Below are 23,188 nucleotides of genomic sequence, written 5' to 3'. Positions count from 1 at the left end.
GCAACCCTAATGCTAGCCAAATGAAATGTAAATGTGAAGCACATGGGTGCACATGGCACATGGGTGCACAAATGAGCACATGGGGAGGGGTGTGTCTAGTTTTTATGCTCACCCCCTCCATGGGCTTTCTAGACCGGCCTTGGTAAATTTAGAGGTTTTTTTAGAAACTCTAAGTTTACCTAGGTTGGTGTTTTAGGTGCCAAAATTAATTCTAAGAAAATTACAAATAAAGTTCCTATGCTAATTTTGACAAGAAGTTAAAGTCTACTCTACACTAGAGTTTATGGCATTTGAACATGTAAAAGAACGTCTTCTTGGATCCTCTTGGCCATAACTCTATGGTTGGCCCAAATCTACCCTTTGGTGGGCTTGCATGTGGGCTTGTGCTTGGGCCTCTTCCATCAGGACCTTGTCCATCAGCCTCTGGTAGGTGGCGCCTGCATTTTTCAAACCAAACGGCATTACCTTATAACAGTAGCTGCATGTCTCCGTCATGAACGCCGTTTTGCTCTCGTCCCTGGGATGCATCTTGATCTGATTGTAGCCTGAGAACGCATCCAAGAAACTCAGCATCTTGCAACCCGAGGCGCTGTCCACTAATGCGTCGATGTTAGGCAGCAGATACGAATCCTTTGGGCACGCCTTGTTCAGATCTGTGAAGTCAACGCACATCCTCCATTTTCCGTTTGCCTTCTTTACTAGAACCACGTTGGCTAGCCACTCAGGGTATTGTATCTCCCTGATGTGCCCAGCGCTGAGCAGCTTCTGTGTTTCCTCCTTCACAACGAGGCATCACTCTTCGTTGAACTTCCTCCTTCTTTGTCTCACAGGGCGAACCTTTGCGTCCATGGTGAGATGGTGGCACAAAAAATCTAGGTCGATCCCTGGCATATCCGCCGCAGTCCACGCGAAAGCATCTAGGTGGCGTGAGATTACTGCAGCTACCTCTTCTTGTTCTTCTTGGCTCAGCAAGCGTCCTAATTTGAACACCTTACCCCCTATTTGTCTTTCTACTATGTTATCTTTTGGTCGGGGTCGCTCATTCTGTACATTCTTTGTAAGAGACTCATTCGTGGAGTCTTCTTCCATAGGCGTCGCCCCAACGGATGCATCGGGCATCGCCTCCTCTGGCTCTCCTTCTGTGGGCGAGGCCTCTCCGTGTACTCCTTCCGTCGGCGAGGCATCACCGTTTCTTCCTTCTGTATGTGCTTCTTCTATAGGCGTCGCCCCTGAGGTAGCTTCGACCGGCGTGGGCTTCGCGGGCATCACCTCTTTCAATGGTTCTAACTCCAGTTGCGAATTTGAAACAGATGGTCGCTCAATCACCATGACCACACCTCTCTTTGTCTTTAGGCTATTTACATAGCACTTACGGGCTTCTTCTTGATCCTACTTGATCACAATTACCTTACCACTAAGATTTGGTAGCTTCATCTTCATGTGGCGCGTGGAGGACACCGCCCTCAATCTGTTCAAAGCAGGTCTGCCTAACAAAATGTTGTAGGCTGAGTTGGCGTTGACCACCAAGTACCGGATGTTCTCGGTGCGTGATACCGCTCCATCAGTGAACGTTGTCCTCAGCTCCAAGTAGCCTCGTACCTCTACTGGATTATCTACAAACCTATACAAGCATCCAGTATAGGGTCTCAAAAGGTCGGGGGACAGCTGTAGCTTGTTGAAAGTTGACCAAAACATGACATCTGCGGAACTGCCCTGGTCAACGAGAACCCTATGCACCTTCCTTCCTGCCGTGACTACTGAAATAACCACTGGGTCATTGTCGTGTGGGACCACATCCCGCAGGTCAGCCCTTGTGAAAACGAGATCTGACTCCCATGGGTCGTCTGGAAATTCCTCTGCAACCGTACTCACTGACCTCACTTATTTCTTCCGTTGAGAGGCAGTGGGCCCTCCTCCAGAAAAGCCGCCAGAGATGGTGTGCACTTCTCCGTGAGTTGGGACTTCATGCGCTTGACCTTCCTCTGGCGTCGCCGGGACTGTGGTCGTGGTGGACCCAGCGAGATAATCTTTCAAGAAACCATTCTTCACAAACTCCTCCAACTGATAGCCCAGCACCAAGCAGTTGTTAATATGGTGCCCAAACGCCTCGTGGAATTCGCACCATGATTCCTTGTGAGGCCCTAGAATTTTGTCAGACTTCACTGGTGGCCTCAACCTGTCAGCTATGTTGGGTACAACGATGAGGTCTTTGAGTTCCACCACAAAGTTGTGCCTTAGTGGTCTACTTCCCTCTCTCCTTCCTTCGGCTCGACCCCTTGGCGGGGCCCTCCTTGTCTCGTAAGTGCGCTTCCTGTCTGAGTTCCTTTTCTCTGTGGCAGCTTCGTGGACCCTAGCAGGTTGTGTGCGTATCTGCGCCCTTGGTCGCGCAGGTGCAGCAATCGTGCACTTCTCGTATGCCTCGCCCTCCGAGGCAATGTGCTCTACCGCCCGACGCCTCACTTCAGCAAAAGTTTTGGGGCGGCTGCGGTTGAGCGATTTGCTAAAAGATCCGGGACACTCCCCCTTCCTAAATGCGTACACGATCATGGGCTCTTCTGTGGTACCCACTTTTACCACCTGCGCTCCGAAGCGACTTATGTATTCCTTCAGGGTCTCCCCTTGGAATTGTTTCACGTCGAAAAAGTCGTACGAGACTGGGGTTGGGGCCCTGTTGGCTAAATACTGCTCTCTAAATAGTCGTGAGAGTTGTGCCAAGGACGTGATGTGACCCTCTGGGAGGCTGATGAACCAATCCAGGGCCATCCCAGTCAAAGTGCTCATAAAGAGCTTGCATTTTACGGCATCAGAGTCGCCAACCAGCATCATCTGTATGTGGAACGCCGTGAGGTGCGCCTCGGGATCCTCCATCCCTGTGAAGGTTACCTTGGGCCCTGTGAACGTGTTGGGGATTGTTGTCCCTAAGATCGCCTGTGAGAACTGTGTGGTGAATTCCCTAGGTGGGGAGGCAGTCTCAGGCCCGTCTACATCGCGCCATCCACGGCGTAACTACTCATTGGCTCGATGGAGTTCATCGTTTCTCGCCTGAGAAGCTGCAAGATCCGCCTGCAAGCGTTCTTGCTCCGCTTTCGAGGCTACCATTGCGTCCTGCAGCCCTTGCATCATGCCCATGAGTTGTTGCATGGTCATCTCTTCACTCCTAGCGCGTGCTGGTCTCGTGGTCATGGCTTTCTGGAAACTCTCTCAACTTATCTAGGTTATAAGAACTGGAACTGAGAAACTTGCGTGGTGGGACTGACGTTTTAGATCGGCCCCACGATGGGCGCCAAATGTTCCCGCCGGTTGACCGGGTTCGTCTTTGCGCGTGGCTTGTCCCTGCGAGCTAGGGCACCTGCGTCTTGCTCCGTCTGTGAGTACTTGAAAGAAGTGAACAAAGGGGCGCCCTCACGGCCATTTGCACTCCGACGATCAAGTCAGCTTAGCGAGAAACATCAAAAGGGGACACACCTTTGAGAGGTGGTCGAAAAAATTGTACTGAATGACTGGAATCGTGTGACTAGAACTATGTCGCCCTAATTGCCTTGTGCTCACTGTGAGTGCGCCGCGAAGACAACTAGGGTTTGCTCTGTGTATCTGTGTGTATTAGGTTAAAATTTCGATCCCTTTAAAATGCTCCCAAGGTCCCTTTTTATACACCTCTCATCTTTAAAGCGCGTTAAAGCGCATTGAAAGTGTATAAAAACATTCCTTGGAACATTCGAATCTTAACTGAATTAACGCGTACCTTGGCAAACTTTCACTAAAACCTTTAATGAGCACGTGTGCATTGCCACGTGCCCTTCTGACTTGATCGTTATTCTGTGCAGAGGGTCCCACAGCGTCGCAACCCTACTTAGGGTTATTCCATCGTGTGAGCCTGCGAAGTGCTTCTGGCACGTGGGTTGACTTTCTGGGTGCCAACTCATACGCCCCAATCACTAGTTACTTGCCCTGGGGGTAGATCTACCTTTCCCTCGTACCATGCACGTGGTTCTCCCCTGGTTATGGCCCTCTCATGGACTGTATTTGTTCCAGGGTCTCCCAGCGGTGGCATGGGTACTTCACGAGTCAGGATATCCCCTTCTGGTGCTAGACTTATGGCCTTGAAGCCACCTTTCTCTTCTCCTTACTACTATTCTGTATGGTCGAGGCTCGAAGCCTCTCGGGCGATGTCTCTCTTTAGGCGATGCCTCTCTTGAGCGACGCCTCTCTTGGGCGACGCCTCTGCGAGGCGATGACTCGAGCGGTCTCTTGGGCGACGCCTCACTTAGGCGACGCCTCACTTAGGTGACGCCTCTGCGAGGCGATGACTCGAGCAGTGAACCTGTTGACTTCTCTTCCTTGGGTCCCTTGAGGGGCCCCACCATGCGTTGACTCTGATCTTTGGTCAACGCCCGAGGACGGGACGGTACAGATTTTATGGCTGAAGCAACGAGGTGACTTTGGGGTAAATATGAAATAATAACACCAGTGCTATAAATCTAACAAAAATTCTCATTCTACGTACTAAGTACATTAAACAAGATAATTAACTTATTTGTTTAGTAAACCACTAACACGTGATAGGTTTAATAATCTTAAAATTGAATTAGGCATCATTACCTAAATCATGTTTCTTAAGAAAAATTAATTGATTTAAAATAAAAAATAATAATTGATTTATTTTGGTAATGTTTGTTACTCAATTAATTTTTCAATTAATTGCAATTTATTTTGACTGATTTTTATTATGTGCTAACAATTTTGTGAAAGTTCGAAAGTAGCTTTTTTTTTTCTGCTAACGTGGATGGACATGCAAAAGGAAAGAACTTGTCCATGTGTCATTGTGTGTTTGACTCATTACAGTTTGTTGGGATTTGATTTTGACTAAATCTTTTTTTACAGCTTTTTAATTTGTCTCAATTCCAAGACAATAAACTCAATTTAATTGCACTAATTAAAATCTCATTTTCCCATGAAACTAGTTGGAACATTGCAATTAAAACTGATTAAATATTGTCTTTTCCAGTAAATGTTCTTTCTTCTTTAAATCATCTAATCGCTGCACAACACAAGATAGCATCTCCTCCTTCATCCAAATGGGTTGTTCTTAAAATTGGGTGAGAATTGGCAAAAGCTATTGGAAGTAATGAGTCAAGAAGAGCTTCATTGGAGTCATGGATTTCTTATAATTGTCATGAAGAGTGTGGAGAGTGATTGATTCGACTATATCACTTGGAAGAGGTGAAAAATGAGACAAAAAATGTCTATCCTAAAACGACTACACAAAAGAGTGCTTAGACTTGTAATTTAGCAATATACCACTCATATTTAATCTATTAAAATATAAGCCGAATATCCCAATTTATAGGTTAGAGGACCAACCAAGTTACAAGCAAAAGAGTGGGAAAAATTCAAATGTAAAAGGTTTGAATTAAGTGTCTAAATCAAGTCACAAGACAAGCATGCTCAAGGTGTGCTACATGTGACCTTAGGTCAAATGATCAACCTAAAATTTAATGTGGATCATAATTAAACACAATTATATCCTAGATAGGTTTTACAAACCTAACCCTAATCCTAATTAATTTAAAACAAAAATACAAGCAAAAAGCTTACTCTACTTTTAAACAAAAAAAATTAAATCCTACTCTAGAATTTACATTAGGTTATCACACTTTTGAACAGGTATAAAAGAGTGTATCTGTCATCAGTAACAGTCTTAATCTTCTTGTATTCTCCTTACCATAGCTCTAGTGATTGATTCTAAGTTGAGACATCTGCCATCAGAAAATGAAAGGTTTTCATTGTTAATTAAAGCTAGATTAATAACATTTGTGATTCTTACTGGCCTCTTATATGCAAAAGGTTTCCAAGGAATAATGAACCAAATTTATAGTTCAGACGCTTCAGAATATTTCAATGATAATAATTGCAATAACAAGTACGTAGAAGGTGAAAATAAGGAGGGATAAATCAGTTAATACACCTCGATCTTTGTATAAAAATGTCAAATTCTATATTTCTTCCACTTTTTTCCTTTGCCAAGAACATTAAAGCATTATTTTGTTCACTCTTTTCAAAAAAAAAAGTTATCGGTTTTGTAAACTGTTTATGCCTAAATAACATTTTAAAGAATTTATTCCCTCAGAACATTTCTTTCTCAAAAAATACTGTCCCTTGAGGAATTGAACAAATAATAGAATAAAGAAGATGAAATAACATCTCACAACAGTTTCTATATTTTGGTCTTTTAAAACACTTGGAAATCATTTTGAAACTTAAATAGATTTTAGATGAAAATTTAATTGTTGAATAGTGAGCATATTTTAGAAAACAAATTTTAAAACAAAAACAAAAAGTGAGAACAGAATCAAACAGGTCCTAAATTTTTTCAAATCGGTTTATCCTCATTTTACTCTACTTTTGACCTCCAGCAGCACATCCTAGAACGTGGATGCTACGCCATTAGAATGCCAAATACAAAATTCCAACCTTCTCTATATATTTAACTTCTCTGCATTTTGAATCTGGAAACTGGTTTTGAAGATTGAGAACCAGAACCCTGTGAAAGTCAAATTCGTGATTAGCATAGATTTAAACTAATGATGAAACTGCAAAGCACTATGTAAAACCATGTTTATAAAATCTTTTCATTTATGGGCAATAGTACCACATACATAATCAGTAAATTAAATCTACCTGTGATGAAGCAGAACTTTGTTCTCTTGAAGATCTTTCTATATTCTCAGCATGCTCTATAATAGAACCAGTAAAAGCCTGCAGAAAATATTTACACGAAAAAATATTGGTTGTGCTTGTCGCATGGAAGTAACACTAACGAGTGTAAAAACTACGATGTGTAAACACACCTTGCGACTGTCAAATGATGGTTTAGCAGTTTCGTGTTCAACCTGAAAAGGAAATAGTTGTATACATGTTAAGGATCAATTCTCCTGAAATGCTGTAAGGTAAAAGCATCTGCACAATTTTCCATCAAGTTCTTTGTTAACATTTTTAAATAACTGTTTAAGAATACTGTTCAAAGCACCAGATACAACCTTATTCTAAGTCCAACATACAATGACTAAATTTAAAATATCAAAATTTCAGCCTTCATTTATTCCGAACCATAGCTTTCTCATTAAAGCTTTTAAATGAAACCTAAGTATCCTACAATTAGATAACAGCCTTGAGCCCTTCAGGGCTGTATATTTATGCTATGGTTAAAACAAAAGTTTACACAACTGAATAATTGCAGATTTGTAACGGATCTGGATCCTCTCCTGTTCACAATCATATTTAATAAATCTTAACCATTTATTATTTTTATCATTACATTTAATGGTTAAAATAAAAACCAAATAAAACAACAATGAAAAACATAAAGGCCTAATTTAGTGGGATAATAGGTGGTTAGTTTTTATTTAAATCCTTTATATCAAGTACAAAATAGCTAAAATCTATTTAACATGATTCTCCAGGAGAGGATCCAAGTCCGTTTGTAACCTTGGAAAAATGTGATGCTGTTGTTGATAATCGTGTGGGGCGGGCTCATAAGGAAGAAGGGGATTTAGGGAACCAAGAGGTACTCTGGTATGTATTAATTAAGAGAAAAGTGAACAATAAAACCTCAATACAGTTAAAGGCGTGCTGAAAAATAATAAATTGCATGTTGTTTCTCACTTCAAAATAGACATTAGTCTGTTATCTCAAAGCAAAGCAAGGCAGTACCACCATTTAGTTCAAAAGCAGTATAAAACACGACACAGAAAGTTTCATCACGAGCATCATACCTCAGTTTTCGATGTCATAGTTTCATCACGAGAACCAACAGGAATCTTTTCACTAGGATAAATGGATCCTAAAAGTTTTTCACTCTCTGATAGTTCAGAAAAAATGGAAAAATTAATTTCAAAATGGATGCAAAAAAGCTGACACAACTACTAAACATGCAGAGACAAGAAAATGAGATGTAAGTTATTGAGGACTAACCTCTGACAGTAGATTGCACTCCCAGTCTAGCAAACTGCATTTTTAAAATTAGAATGCAAAAGCATGATTCTTCTATAGCATACTAAACTTTAATGCTGAACTATAATAAAGGAAGATGGTATCTTACATTCAACTGATCAGCTATATCTTCTTTACGATATCGCTTTTCTGGAAGTTCAGCTGTTGTAATTTTATTATTAGTCTGATCCAGTAGTGCACTTTGACGAAAATCCTGTTCGAGCAGTCACAAAAAAGGAGTTATATCAAAGTCTATTGTGCTCGTATCGTAACCTCTAAACAAGATTTTTAAGACAAAATTCAACCAAGTAATAAAAACATTACTTTTAAATTTTGGAGATTGTTATCGATATGTCCTTGATAAGACATCTCATCAAAATCACCAGTACTATCATCATTTTCATCACTGTGATCGCCACTTTGTGCAGCAAGCTCTTCTTTCTCAAGTTCATCCATTATTGCCAGAATACGAGCATATTCCCCATCATTAGGTGCAGCATTTCCCAATTTAGGAACATCTTGCTGTAGTTGACCTGGAAAAGGATATTAACATTTCAATTGATAATTATTTCAAAGTTGCCATCATATTATTTACAAGCATGGTCATTGGTTGATGCATATTTCTACACTAACATGAAATAAAGTTTGAACAGAATAGACATGATCTAAAACACACATTAACATCGGTAACTGTTAAGCTCGGAGAAAGAGCAGGAAAAACTGTGAGCTCTGTCGGAGAAGTCTTCTGCAAATATTGTTTTATACAAGCCAATATTTTTTCCTATAAATTAGCTAAACTACCATACATATATCTAGTCTAATTAAAGGGAAAATAACAGGTTTACAAAGTTACAATTGTACAACAATATAGACTCTTTACTTTAGACATCCAGCTGCTATGCATGAATTTGGTGGTTTTTAAATGACCAGTGAATCCACCTATTCATTCCATTGAAGGAAAGCAGCTATACTGGTATCCAACACATGACAATGGGATGCAAACAGAGATAGGGAAATCAGATTGTGCAGTGTCTGCTTTAGTTTTTGCATGTTTTTCATCACACAATCATTGGACACAGATAAATTATGATATTGACTTCTGAGTTTTTGCCTTGTTAGATATTATTAGATATAATTAGATATTATTTGATATTACGAGATATTATAGATATTATTAGATATTTCATATTTATATAATGAACTTAGTCCATATGTTTCTTTTCCTATATAAACATAACCCTATATATTCAATATACACAAGGATGTCCACTTCCCTTGTATGAGGATCGTCAGAACCCTCACTCAGTCTACTTCCCTTGGCCATTGGGTTCTAGACTCAGGTGCCCCAGATCACATTACTGGTAATAAATCTTTTTTCTATTCCCTATCTAGGACAGGTTATTTACCTTCGGTTACCATGGCCAATGGATATAGGGTATCATCACATGGTGTTGGTACTATTAATCTTTTTCCTTTTTTATCTATGGATAATGTTTTATATGTCCCAAGGTCACCATTTAACTTATTATCCATTAGTCGTCTCACCCGTTCCTTTGATTGTGTTATTTTTTTTACCAAAGATTTTGTTACTTTACAGGACCGGAGTTCGGGACAGATGATTGGCACCGGATGTGAGTCTCATGGACTTTATCAACTACAAATCTCTGCACATGTTGGCCCGATTATGGATTCTCCATCTCTCAGTCATGCTCGGTTGGGTCATCCTAGTCTTGCCAAGATGCAGCAGCTTGTTCCAAGTTTGTCTAATGTGTCTACTTTATCGTGTGAGTCATGTCAGTTAGGGAAACACATTCGTAGTTCTTTTCCTAGTAATGTCTCACAACGTGCTTCATCTCCTTTTTTCCTTAGTTCACTCTGACATTTGGGGACCAAGTCGTATTAAGTCTAATTTAGGATTTCAGTATTTTGTTACTTTTATTGATGATTATTCAAGATGTACTTGGGTAATTTTAATGGAAAACCATTCTGAGTTGTTTTCTATATTTAAAATATTTTACAATAAAATTAAAAATCATTTTGGAATTTCCATTCGAATTTTGCGCAATGATAATGGACGTGAGTATCTTTCTCATTCTTTTAAAAATTTTATGGTTTTTCATGGTATTCTTCATCAAACTTCATGTGCTTATACACCTCAACAAAATGGGGTAGCTGAGCACAAGAATAGACATCTTGTTGAAACAACTCATACTATTTTAATCCATGGTGATGTTCCTCAGCATTTTTGGGGTGATGTTATTCTTAGTGCATGTTATCTCATTAATCGCATGGCATCTTTAGTTTTAGATAACAAAATTCCCCATTCTATTTTATTTCCACATGACCTTCTCCACTCTTTACCTCCCAAAGTTTTTGGGTCCACATGTTTTGTTCATAATTTTAGTCCTGGTCTTGATAAATTATCTCCTAAGTCACACAAATGTGTTTTTTTAGAGTTCACTAGATCAGAAAAAGGATATAAATGTTTCTCACCTTTTAAAACTATTATTTTATTTTAGTAGATGTCACCTTCAATGAATCTTCCCTTTATTTTAAGTCTTTTCCTACTCCTTCAATGTCTTCATAATATTCCTCTTGTTGTCCCTAGTGCACTTAACGATTCACCACCGCCACCAACTCTTCAGGTGTATAGTCGTCGTCAAACGTCTCATCGTCCATCAGCTAACTCTATTCTAGTCCCAACACCTCATCCCCCTCCGGCTCCTACAGTTGAACCTCCGACAGTTGAACTTGATCTTCCTATTGCTATCCGTAAAGGTATACGTTCTACCCGTAATCCCTCTCCACATTATACTGCTTTGAGTTACCATAGACTATCTCAACCCTTTTATACCTGCCTTTCGTCTATTGCTTTTGTATCCATTCCCAAACTGTAGGTGATGCCTTAGCTCATCCTGGTTGGCGTCAGACCATGCTTGATGAAATGAATGCACTTCAGAATAGTGGAACTTGGGAACTTGTTCCTTTACCATCTAGGAAATCTGTTGTTGGTTGTAGGTGGAATTTTCCTATCAAAGTTGGTCCTGATGGTACTATTTGATCGTCTCAAAGTTCGTCTTGTGGCTAAGGGTTATACCCAAATTTTTGGTTTAGATTATGGTGATACTTTTTCTCCAGTGGCAAAGATGGCTTTTGTTCGCTTATTCATAGCTATGACTGCTCTTCAACAATGGTCTCTTTATCAACTGGATGTCAAAAATGCTTTTCTTAATGGAGATTTGCAGGAAGAAATTTATATGGAGCAACCTTTCGATTTTGTTGCTCAAGGGGAGTCTGCTGGATTGGCTTGTCGTCTTCGCAAATCCTTATATGGCCTCAAGCAGTCTCCTAGGGCTTGGTTTGGAAAATTTAGCAATGTTGTTCAACAGTTTGGTATGACTCGCAGTGAAGCAAATCATTCAGTTATTTATCGTCACTCGAGTGCTGGGTGTATCTATCTCGTAGTATATGTTGATGATATTGTTCTTACAGGCAGTGATCACCATGGCATCTCACAAGTAAAACAACACCTTTGTCAACACTTTCAGACCAAAGATCTTGGCAAACTCAGATATTTCTTGGGGATTGAGGTAGCACAATCCAATACTGGTATTGTTCTCTCTCAAATAAAATACGCATTGGATATTTGGAGGAAATTGTGTTGATGAATTCAAAGTCTGTTGACACTCCCATGGATCCCAATGTCAAGCTTCTACCTAATCTGAAAAGTACAGGAGATTAGTTGGAAAATTGAACTATCTCATTGTTACTCGTCCAGATATTTCCTTTGCAGTCAGTGTGGTGAATCAATTTCTTAATTCTCCATGTGAAGAACATTGGAATGCAGTCATTCGTATAGTGAAGTACATTAAAGGCTCTCCAAGAAAAGGTTTGTTATATGGTCATAATAACCATACTAAAGTCGTTTGTTATTCAAATGTTGATTGGGCAATTCGTATAGTGAAGTACATTAAAGGCTCTCCTGGAAAAGGTTTGTTATATGGTCATAATAACCATATTAAAGTCGTTTGCTATTCAGATGCTGATTGGGCAGGATCTCCATCTGATAGAAGATCAACTTCTGGTTATTGTGTCTCCATTGGTGATAACTTGATCTCTTGGAAGAGCAACAAACAAAGTGTTGTGGCAAGATCTAGTGCAGAAGCAAAATATAGAGTTATGGCCTCGGCTACTTGCGAGCTTATTTGGCTTAAACAGTTACTTAAAGAATTGTAATTTGGAGAGATCACTCAAATGACACATGTGATAATCAGGTTGCTCTTCATATTAGCTCAAATCCAGTTTTTCATGAAAGGACCAAACATATTGAGATTGATTGTCATTTCATTCGAGAAAAGATTATATCGGGAGATATCAAGACTGAGTTTGTTAATTCAAATAATCAATTAGCAGATATGATCTGTATGCACCAGCTTGAGGGAGAGTGTTAGATATTATTAGATATTATGAGATATTATAGATATTGTTATATATTTCATATTTATGTAATGGGTTTCTTAGTCCATATGTTTTTTTTTCTATATAAACATAACCCTATGAGTTCAATATACACAGGGGATTGACCCTATTCTTTCTTTTCATTTAATATGCCTGATCTGTAGAGAGAAACAACCTATTGCCTACTGAAAAGATCCTTAATGTCTAATTCATATACTGTTCATAAACTTATCAAAAATAAACTGCAAAAACTGAACTAGACATCATGAACACCCTAACCCCAAAATATAAACTTATTATGTAGACTGGATCAGATTTCAAATGTAATTTTGAAAACTAATTCAATCCAATTTGAACCAAAATTATAAATGCTCGTGCATAATTTTATTTATAAAAATATGCCACCTCATATTTGAAGTAGATATTTATGAAATTACTATATCATTTTATTGTCTCCAAGGTCTTATTATCTAATTCGGAATCGGTTTGAGATGTATTCTTTTGTCTTTTTTTATTATTATATAACATTAGTGTTTGATATTGACAAATTTTTTAATAGAGCGAATAATGTTGATCAAGAGTGATCAAGTGCTTTGAAGAATTCAAATCCAAAGTGTTTGATGAAAGGCTGGTGTTGCTGTTGTGTTTGGGTGGAATCTGGGTAGAATAGAATGTGATCCACTCCTTTGTTGAATCTAAAATTGATGTGATTTAAAACCTTTTTGAAATCAAGTGTTTTTCCAACTAAGTGAAAAACAACCTATTGTTTTGTCGAATCAACTAGTTGTTTTACTAGGAGTTTTGAAAAAGTTGAAAACTGTTTTAGTTTGGTTGACTTAACTGTCAAACCAAACAATTGGTTGTTTCGTGGTTTCAACCGATTGTTTCTTTGAAAATCGTAATAGAATTCAGTTTTGAATGTTGAATATGCCTTAAATGTTTTTCAACTGAATACACTCCTTCATTAATTACTTTGACCAATCTTTGAGTTTTTGAATAATTAGTTTGTTTATGTTTTCAAACAAGTAAAAGAAACAGATTTGAGTTTTTGAATTGTGTCAAAGTTGATTCTAAGATTTGAACATTCATATCAAGCTTTGGGTTTTCAAAGAGAGTGGAATAGGATTACAATTGTATTGATTTTAGTTTGTACTGTGAACAAGTGTAATCCCTTCTAAATCTACTGTATTTCTGGTGTTGTGTAGCCAAGGAGTGTTGTGTGTTCTTGAGGGGGTCAAGATCAATACTCCTGGTGTGTTTTGTCAAAGGAAGGGTTCAAGGTCACTACTTTGGTGGTTTGTGTTTTGTAATCTGGTTTGATTGCTTAGTGGATTACCCAGTGGTTTTTTGGGGACTGGATGTAGCGTTTGGCTTAAGAGTGAACCAATATAAACTATTGGTGTATCTCTCTCTTACTTTGAACTCATTTAAATTCTGTTTTAAGTTTTGTTTATATAAACAACCGATTGTTTTTCTGTTGCTTTACTGTTTAATTGCTTATATTATTGGCTAACTTGATTCATGTTCTGGATTCACACAAAAAAAATTTGTTAAATCTGAAAAAGTTTCCAAAAACCCCTCTTAAACAATTCACTCCCCTCTCATTTAAGACCATATATTCTAACAAATAAAAGATACAAATTTATTTTTAACAAAGTCACAAAATAAACTAAAACTAAAACAATTAACTTTGCTTGCAACTTAAATTCTAAGCATTTTTTTTTTCTGAGTAGCTCAATAAAATGGGATATACCGATTTTAAAGTTCTAGCATTTAGCTTATGAGATGAGATTTTCTATACTTCAAATTAATTTTGTATCACAGTTATTGTGTATATCTAGGTTTATTTACTTCCAACAAAAGTAAAACAAAAACAAAAAATTGATTTATTCCAAACATCTTTTGACTAGTGTTGCATGATCAGGAGAATTATTCTGTAATTAAGTGCAAATTTTATTCTTTATTAGGACAAATTTGTTAGTGATTTGATTAGATTTATACAGTTTTAATCATTCATTATTTCTTGCTTTCATTGCCTATTATTTTCTTCCTTAATTAGGTTGTAAATCGTCTATAAATTGAGACTGTAATCACATCATAAATAAATTTCATCTATTTTTTTCAACTTGGTATCAGAGCTCCTGATCTGGGAGACTCTGCTTCTGCAATCCTTTTTTAGCAGCCTTCATTGCTGCAATTACTTTTCTGGGCAGCCTTCATTGTTGAAATTACTTTTCTGGACAACCTTCATTGCTGTAATTTTTTTTCTCCTCCATTGACTACTACCACTTTGTGTCGTTGACCGTCACTACAACCGCTGGTCGCCGACCACTGCCGACCGCCACCAACCACTGTCGACTGCCGCTGACCGTCGTTGACCGGCGTTATTTTCCAAACAGAACCACCACCAGTTTTTTTTTCCTGCAAAGCCCAATCAGTTTTGTCTTATTGCTGTCAACTCTTACCAATGTCGGCTAAAAATACAACCCCTCTTAACTCCATTGATTTGCAGGTGTTGCAAAGCAACTATCGTCTTGATGAAAACAACTACCTACAATGGGCCCTGTTGGTTCGTGCTACTCTCAAGGGAAGGAAGAAATTGAATCACCTAGATGGGAACCCTCCAGCCAAAACGGATTCTAAATATGAAGATTGGGACGATGAAGACTTTTTTTATCATGACCTGGTTATGGAATTCTATGACACCAGCAATTAGCTGAAATTGTATGTTCTTCTCCACTGCTAAGGAGATTTGGGAAAACCTTTGTCAAACATACTCTATGAAGAAAGATATTGCAGCATGTTACAAGATAGAAAACAAGATCTTCCATACCAGCCAAGGGAGCCTGTCAGTAACAAGCTATTATGGTATGTTGAATGGTTCATGGATCGAATTAGATCAATATCAAAATTTGAAAATGAAGTGCACAGATGACTCTATCGCACTAGCACAATTCCTTGAAAGGATGAGAATATTTAAATTTCTTTCTGGATTGAACTCTGAATTTGATCCAATTAGGATTCAGATCTTGGGTAAGGAAAAACTCCCTTCTGTCTCAAAAGTTTTTCACATTGTACGAGGGGAAGAAACTCGAAGATCAGTAATGTTGGATGGGGGTAAATCCGTTGATAATTCAGCTCTGGCTGCTGGCAACTCTGTTTATAATTCATCTCTGGTTGCAGGCAACTCTGTTGATAATTCAACTCTGGCTACTGGCAAGGCCCCTAAAGAGGTCCATTTTCTTCATTTGGAAAGCCTAATTGTGATGATCGTTGGTGCAACTATTGTAAGAAGACGGGTCATACTAAGGAAAGGTGCTTCAAACTTTATGGAAAGGAGAAGGACTTTGAACGTATTGGAGAATTCAAAGGTACCATACAAAGGCATGCTAATCAGACATCATCTGACTCTGAAACTCAAATAGCAGAGGAAGTCATGTCACTCAGCAAAGAAGAATTGGAACGTTTACGAGCTCTCATGAACTCTCTTAGTAAGACTAGCTCTTGTTCTTTAACCATGAGTGGTAAGAGTTCTAGCTTCTTATCATTTAATGCTTTTAGTACTGAGAATATCTGGATTATAGACTCAGATTCTACTGATCATATGACACATCATTCCTCTTGTTTTTCATCCTACAATGCCTTGTAACCGACATATTACAGTTGCTAATGGTTCCAATACCCCCATTACTGGTCGTGGTAACATCCACCTTCAACCTTCTTTTCCGTTAGATATTATTAGATATTATTAGATATAAATAGATATTGTACAAGGGGAAGAAACTCGGAGTTAGTAATGTTGGATGGGGGCAACTCCATTGATAGTTCAGCTCTAAGTACTAACAACTCTGTTGATAGTTCAGTTGTGGCGATTGGCAAGGGCCCTATAAAAGGTTCATTTCCTTCATTTAGAAAGCCTCCCACAAAGCCTCCCACAAGATCGTTGGTGCAGTTATTGTAAAAAGATAGGTCATACTAAGGAAAGGTGCTTTAAACTTCATGGAAAGGAGAAGGTCTTGGAACGTACTGGAGGATTCAAAGGTACCATACAAAGGCATGCTAATCAAGCATCATCTGACTCTGAAAGTACGACCTTACCTTTCCCTCAAAAAGCAGAGGAGGTCCCCTCACTCAGCAAAGAAGAGTTGGAACGTTTATGAGCTCTCATGAACTCTCTTAGTAAGACTAGCTCTTGTTCTTTAACCATGAGTGGTAAGAGTTCTAGTTTCTTATCCTTTAATGTTTCTGGTACTGAGAATATCTGGATTATAGACTCTGGTGCTACTGATCATATGACACCTCATTCCTCTTATTTTTCATCCTACAATGCCTTATCTTATAACCAACATATTACTGTAGCTAATGGTTCCAATACCCCCATTACTGGTCGTGGTAATATCTACCTTCAACCTTCCTTCCCTTTAAAAAATGTGCTTCATGTTCCCAACCTATCTAATAACCTTTTGTCTATTCATAAGATTACCCAAGATTTAAATTGTGCAGTGACATTTTTTCCTTCCCATTGTGTTTTTCAGGATCTTGCCACGAGGAAGACAATTGGACTTGCTAAAGAGCAGGGCGGGTTATATTACTTATAGCAGGAAGAAACTAAAAAATGTGCTAAACTACAAGCACACACTTCTAGTCTTCAGCAAGGCACTGAATCTTGGTCATCTTCTCAGATATGGCTTCAACACAGACGTCTTGGACATCCTCCTTTTAGTACCCTAAAATCCTTATTTCCTGTTTTATTTACAAAATTATCGGTTGAGTCTTTTCATTGTGATGTTTGTCAGTTTGCTCAACACCATAGAATAACTTTTCCTTCAAATAATAATAGAAGTTCAAAACCTTTTGATCTTATTCATTCTGATGTATGGGGACCTTCATTTATTCCTAATATCTCAGGTGCAAAATGGTTTGTTTCATTTATTGATGATTGTACTCGCGTTACCTGGATATTCCTCGTGAAAGATAAGTCTGAAGTTTTTCACCTGTTTGTAAATTTTTACAAAATGGTTCAAACACAATTTGAAAGTCCAATTAAGAGATTACGTTCTGATAATGGAAGAGAATATGTAAACCAGAACCTTTCAAAGTTTCTTCAGGAAAATGGAGTTGCTCATGAATTAACCTGTGTGGACACTCCTCAACAAAATGGGGTTGCTGAAAGAAAAAATCGTCATCTCCTTGAGGTAACTAGAGCTTTACTTTTCCAAATGTCTGTTCCAAAATCTTACTGGGGGAAGCCGTCCTGACTACCACTTATTTTATTAATAGATTACCCTCTCGGGTTCTAGAGGGTGTTACTCCTATTCAGCTTATGACCATATTCTATCCTTTTATTCCCATGTTAACTAGTCTTCAGAGTCGTGTCTTTGGTTGTCCAGCTTTTGTCCATGTTCATAGTCCGTATCGAGGTAAGTTAGATCCTCGCACCATCAAATGTGTCTTCATTGGTTATGCCCCCAACAAAAAGGGGTACAAATGTTATCATCCTCAAAGTCGTAAAGTTTATATTTCCAAAGATGTCACCTTCCATGAAAAAGAGTCTTTCTTTCCTAGTTCTCAGCTTCAGGGGGAGAGTATTCAAGAAGTTGAGGACCTTGAGTTGCCACCTTTTCCTTTGTTGCAGGATTTCGTTCTTAGGGAGAATGACAAAGACCATATACCAACATCATTACCAAAGAAGAATAATGAGGACAGATACTTTGGGAAACAATACCAACGAAGGCAACAAGAACCCGTCCTGATCGAACAGCAATTTCAATTGTCCGAACCGGAGGTAAGAACTCATACTTATGAGACTTTTGAGGATACTTTAAATGAAACTAACCTAGATGATTTACCTATTGCCTTGAGAAAAGAAAAAAGATCTTGTGCCAAATATCCTATATCTCAATTTGTGTCTACAGAAAAACTTTCTATGCAGCACCAGAGTTTTCTTTCAGTTATTGATTCTATTAGAATCCCTACATCAGTACAAGAAGCCTTAAAGGATGAAAACTGGGTTCGAGCCATGAATGAAGAAATGAAGGCATTAGAAAAGAATGAGACCTGGGAGATTGTAGAGAGACCAAAGGATAAGAAGGCAGTGGGTTGTTGGTGGATATACACAGTGAAGTATCAGTCTAATGGCACGTTGGATCAATATAAAGCAAGGTTGGTTGCAAAAGGGTACACTCAAACCTATGGGATCGATTATGAGGAAACTTTTGCTCCAGTAGAAAAAATGAATACAGTCAGAATTATTCTCTCCTTGACAGCGCACTTTCATTGGGAGATGCATCAGTTTGATGTTAAGAATGCCTTCTTGCATGGAAGCTTGGAGGAAGAAGTATACATGGAGATTCCATCGAGCTATGGTAATGTTAATGAAGAGAATAAGGTGTGCAGACTTAAGAAGGCCTTGCATGGTCTTAAACAATCACCTCGTGCTTGGTTTGGAAGGTTTACTCAAGCTATGGTATCTTTGGGGTACCGACAAAGCCAAGGTGACCATACTCTGTTTATAAAACATTCTCATAATGGTAAACTCACTCTACTTTTGGTCTATGTAGATGATATATGATTATTACAGGTGATGATGAGATTGAAAAACAAAATTTGAGGGAGAAACTGGCTGCTCAATTTGAGATGAAGGATCTTGGGAAGCTGAAGTACTTCCTTGGAATAGAAGTTGCTTACTAGACAGGGCATCTTTATTTCTCAAAGGAAATACATCCTTGATCTTCTCAAAAAGACAGGTAAGTTGGGTTGTAAGACCAGAGGAGTGTCAATAGTGCAAAATCATAGGATTGGGAATGATGAGGAAAACCCAAAAGTGGAGAAGACACAATATCAAAGACTTGTGGGAAAACTCATTTATCTATCACACACTAGGCCAGACATAACCTATGTAGTTAGTGTGGTTAGCCAATTTATGCATGATCCAAGAGAAAGACAGTTGCAGGCAGTAAATAGAATTATTCAGTACTTCAAAGCCTCTCCAAGGAAAGGATTGCTATTCAAAAAGGGAGAAAACTTATCCATGAAAGTATATACTGATGTTGATTATGCAAGATCAATTGTTGATAGGAGAACCACCACAAGCTATTGCATGTTCTTGGGTGGAAATCTGGTGACATGGAGGAGCAAGAAACAAAATGTAGTTGCAAGATCAAGTGCAGAGGTAGAATTTAGAGTCATGGCTCAAGGGGTTTGTGAACTATTATGGATGAAGATCATACTTGATGACCTCAAAATAAATTATGAAGCTCCTATGGGTTTGGCGTGTGATAATAAGTCCACTATCAGTATTGCAGTCAATCCAATTCAACATGATCGAACAAAGCACGTAGAGATAGACCGACATTTTATTAAGGAAAAGTTGGATAATGGTCTTATAGCCACCGAGTACATCCCTTCAAGACTCCAATTGACAGATATGTTAACTAAGGGACTTCCCATAAAACAGTTCAAAGATCTTACTTGCAAGCTGGGAATGATAGATATACATTCACCAGCTTGAGTGGGTGTGTTGCATAATCAAGAGAATTATTTAGTAATTAAGTGCAGATTTTATTCTTTATTATGACAAATTTGTTAGTGATTTGATTTGTACAGCTTTAATCACTCATTATTTCTTGTTTTCATTACCTATTATTTCCTTTCTTAATTAGTAAAGAGTCTATAAATTGAGACTGTAATCATATTTGTAAATCACATCAGAAATAACCATTATTTCTTTCAACTACTAGTATTCAAAAAGTGAAAGAAAAAAATGAAACAAAACAAAGGAGAGAAGTACTCAGCATTATATGAATTACTTGAATAAAATAAGTAGTATCTGAAAGCTGATAGCTTGGAGATAAGTAAGAAATGAGGAAAAAAAACTATAAGTAGCTCTACAATTTGTTTATCATAAAATAGAAAACAAAAGTGCAGAAATTAAGATGAATGATACAAAAATTCAAGTCTTCCATGCAAATCCAAACAAAATATCAGCACACCCATCAAAATAATAAATCATAAATGCTACTGCCAACAAATCGTAGTAGAATGTAAAAGTCAAAGTAATGCATAAATGATATCTGATTTGTTAGAGGATGGGAATTACTGTTATTTGTATAATCTTAATAAATATAAATCTAAGACAAAAGACTTCAATTTATCCAGACATTCCAGCCTTCTCTCTACCCGTTTCTATTTATCATGAACTTTAACTATCATCTTATATCAACCTTGAATAATGGGAAAATTAAAAACAATATATATATATATATAAGGCTAGAACATGCCTGATTTGGATTCCCCTTCATTAAAGTCTTTCTCCACATAATCTTCCCTTATCTCCACAAGACCCTCCTGTGTGAAATTAAACCACCACAGCAATTAATAATTTATACAAACATCAAAATATCAAGATCAAGAGCTAACAAAAGCATACAAACACAAAAGGAGAATATCATAAAAGAAATGTAGCATAGTGTGAGGATAGAGTAAAACACCTTATAATTAAAGAAATAAGCAGTTGATCCTATGTAACGAGATATATTGTTCTAAGTACAGAAATAGGGAGGTGATCCTATATAATCACAAATATCTAGATTATATATGTATTATTAAAAACATTTTATTTTCATATCATATCTTTGTTATTAGAGGATATCAAATTTCCTCTATTTATTGTATTGATTCCTTTTTCTCAATATAAATAAAAAAACTCGTGTTGTCTAATAAACACATGGTTTCAGCTCAACACTCTAGGGAAAACAGAAACACTCATGCTAATTGGTTCCTTTTTCTCGTGTCATATCTTTGTTATTAGAGGATATAAAATCTCCTTTATTATTGTATTGGTTCCTATTTCTTAATGCAAATAAAGCACTCGTGTTGTCTTAGAAACACATGGTTTTAGCTCAATGTTTCTGTCTTTGGTAGAGTTTAACAACACCCTAATTGGTTTGTTAAAAAAAAACTAAACTTCTAATATCATAATATATGATGTGTTTGGGTAAACAACTTGACTAAGCACTTATTATAAAAGAACTCATAATAGAAGCATTTAAACAAGCACTTATAGGAGAAGAAAATAAGTAAAACAAATTAAGTTTTTTTTCATAATCTAAAACTATACACTAATTCTTTTAGAAACTATCTCATTTCTTATGAGAAAAGCTCAATTCATTTTAAATTCTTACTTCCTTCTCTTGCAAGTGCAGGTGCTTACACATAAATTTATCCTAACAGGGTCTAAATGGTTACAACAATCAAACCACAACCTACTTCTAAAACAGAAAACAGTGTCACTCACCGTAAAAATTGCCTAAACACAAATCAAATTCAACTTATCATTAAAGTGAAGAGCAAAACAAAGAAGTGAACCCTCACCGCTACTTGAGAAGCTGTGGCATTGAAAAACGAAGCCTCTGCTTCAAGGTCCTTGATATTAGCCTCAAGGGAATCAACCTGCGAATCCAAGGACTTCCCTCTTCGCTGCAAAATATCAACTGTTTGTTTCGAAGTTCTCTCTGCATAATACCCTTCTCCCAAAAGAACCTAACAACCAAAACAAAACAAAACCTTTTGCCACTGAGAAAGCGCAGATTCAATCAAGGAATCGAAAGGGGAAGACACGTACCAGGAACTCATTGGTATGAATCAAACGACCAGGGAAGAACGCTGCTTTGCCAAACGGAACCTAAGAACCCCATAATTTTGAAACGGTTTAGCAAAAGAAAAACATAAGAGTTGAAACACGAAAAGGGTGAAATTAACCATAAGAACTAAACTCGATAAAATACTTCAGGATTATTTCTGTTATTCTTCAAACAAAAATATAATTATAACTCGACAAAATGTCGAATAAAACATGCATTAAAAGATTGATAAAATTATCGAGATAAAACATCAATTCTAATGATAACTCTAAAAACAGTACCTAAAGTTTTCTGCTTTTACTCACTCTTCCTCCTAAATTGAAAAGAAAAAACTCAGTTATCTTGGATTACATATTAATTTCCCGTGAAAAAGGGTTTGTTTTTTGGTTACCATGATATCGTGGGAGAGTTCTTCAGGTAGTTTGTGGACAAGGTTGACGAGGTTGTTATTGTCGGCGATGAAACCTCGTACGCAATCGAGCTCGCTGTGCTTGCCGGCAATGGCTTCTTCGACGCGCTTCGCCGCCTTCTGCGCCTCCTCTACTGGGAACAGGGACGCCAGTGAGGTCACAGTGCCTTTCTTCACGGATTCTTCCATATCTCTCTCAGTTCTTCGTTTAGTTGATTTGATCCGTGTTTTTATTATAAAGGATCTCTCCTAACTTTTGTTAATTTTTTTTTCCTAATTTATCTTTATATTAATATTTAATTTATTATTGTGTTATTTTTTATTCCCACTTTAACTGCTCTAAATTGTTTTCCTACTTTATCCTTACTTAATATTTTGTTTTATCAATTTATTTTGGTTATTTGAACATTTTGGATACTTTTCTGTTTTAAACTAATATTCTTCCTTATTAAATAAGCGTTTTTTAACTTAAAATTTTATTTTATTTGTTCTAGGCAGGTGAGTGGAGAAATTAGTTACTTTTCTGTTTTAAAACTAATATTCTTCTTTATTAAATAAAGATTTTTTAATTTTAAAATTTTATTTTATTTGTTCTCACTTAATGGACAGGAGAGTGGAGAAATTGATATTCGGCCTGATTGTTTGAATCTTTGAAGTCGAATTTGAGGGCTTGCTCGATGACAATCTCGCC

At 37.5% G+C, this 23,188-nt stretch overlaps 2 protein-coding genes across 3 annotated transcripts; both read right to left on the bottom strand.

Moving 5' to 3' along the window:
* Positions 1-1,389: 1,389 nt before the first annotated feature.
* LOC137836672 (uncharacterized) lies at positions 1,390-2,868 on the bottom strand. The gene is made up of 2 exons (XM_068645364.1): positions 2,040-2,868; positions 1,390-1,856 (listed from the first exon to the last, which is right to left on the bottom strand). Exons 1-2 carry the CDS (start codon positions 2,866-2,868, stop codon positions 1,390-1,392), a joined length of 1,296 nt encoding a protein of 431 aa, XP_068501465.1.
* A 2,512-nt stretch (positions 2,869-5,380) lies between these two features.
* LOC137823179 (uncharacterized) lies at positions 5,381-22,729 on the bottom strand. Of its 2 annotated transcripts, none has more exons than XR_011083077.1 (12): positions 22,480-22,729; positions 22,070-22,129; positions 21,820-21,987; positions 20,727-20,793; positions 8,314-8,522; positions 8,099-8,203; positions 7,972-8,005; positions 7,773-7,858; positions 6,849-6,890; positions 6,679-6,756; positions 5,966-6,541; positions 5,381-5,828 (listed from the first exon to the last, which is right to left on the bottom strand). XR_011083077.1 is itself a non-coding variant. In XM_068628347.1 (12 exons), exons 1-11 carry the CDS (start codon positions 22,684-22,686, stop codon positions 6,485-6,487), a joined length of 1,113 nt encoding a protein of 370 aa, XP_068484448.1. In that variant the 5' UTR covers positions 22,687-22,729; the 3' UTR covers positions 5,381-5,756; positions 6,472-6,484. The 2 variants fall into 2 exon arrangements, 1 of the variants encoding a protein (XP_068484448.1); XM_068628347.1 differs by having other exon boundaries at positions 5,381-5,756; positions 6,472-6,541.
* Between the last annotated feature and the right edge of the window lie 459 nt (positions 22,730-23,188).

This window comes from Phaseolus vulgaris, chromosome 11 (assembly GCF_000499845.2).
Source record: "Phaseolus vulgaris cultivar G19833 chromosome 11, P. vulgaris v2.0, whole genome shotgun sequence".
In the NCBI taxonomy this organism is placed as follows: Eukaryota; Viridiplantae; Streptophyta; class Magnoliopsida; order Fabales; family Fabaceae; genus Phaseolus; species Phaseolus vulgaris.
Note: the sequence above shows the minus strand (reverse complement) of the source record. Positions and strands in the feature narration are given on the sequence as shown.

What these genes read in the sequence shown, in the direction of transcription:
- LOC137836672 (XM_068645364.1), bottom strand. Translation starts at nt 2,868, where the DNA reads ATGGAGGATCCCGAGGCGCACCTCACGGCGTTCCACATACAGATGATG. An exon ending in GGAGGAGTTTGTGAAGAATG is followed by an intron (nt 1,857 to 2,039) that starts GTTTCTTGAAAG and finishes GTACGGTTGCAG; the next exon opens with AGGAATTTCCAGACGACCCA.
- LOC137823179 (XM_068628347.1), bottom strand. Translation starts at nt 22,686, where the DNA reads ATGGAAGAATCCGTGAAGAAAGGCACTGTGACCTCACTGGCGTCCCTG. An exon ending in ATATAGCTGATCAGTTGAAT is followed by an intron (nt 8,006 to 8,098) that starts GTAAGATACCAT and finishes TTAAAAATGCAG; the next exon opens with TTTGCTAGACTGGGAGTGCA. An exon ending in AAAGTTCTGCTTCATCACAG is followed by an intron (nt 6,542 to 6,678) that starts GTAGATTTAATT and finishes TGACTTTCACAG; the next exon opens with GGTTCTGGTTCTCAATCTTC.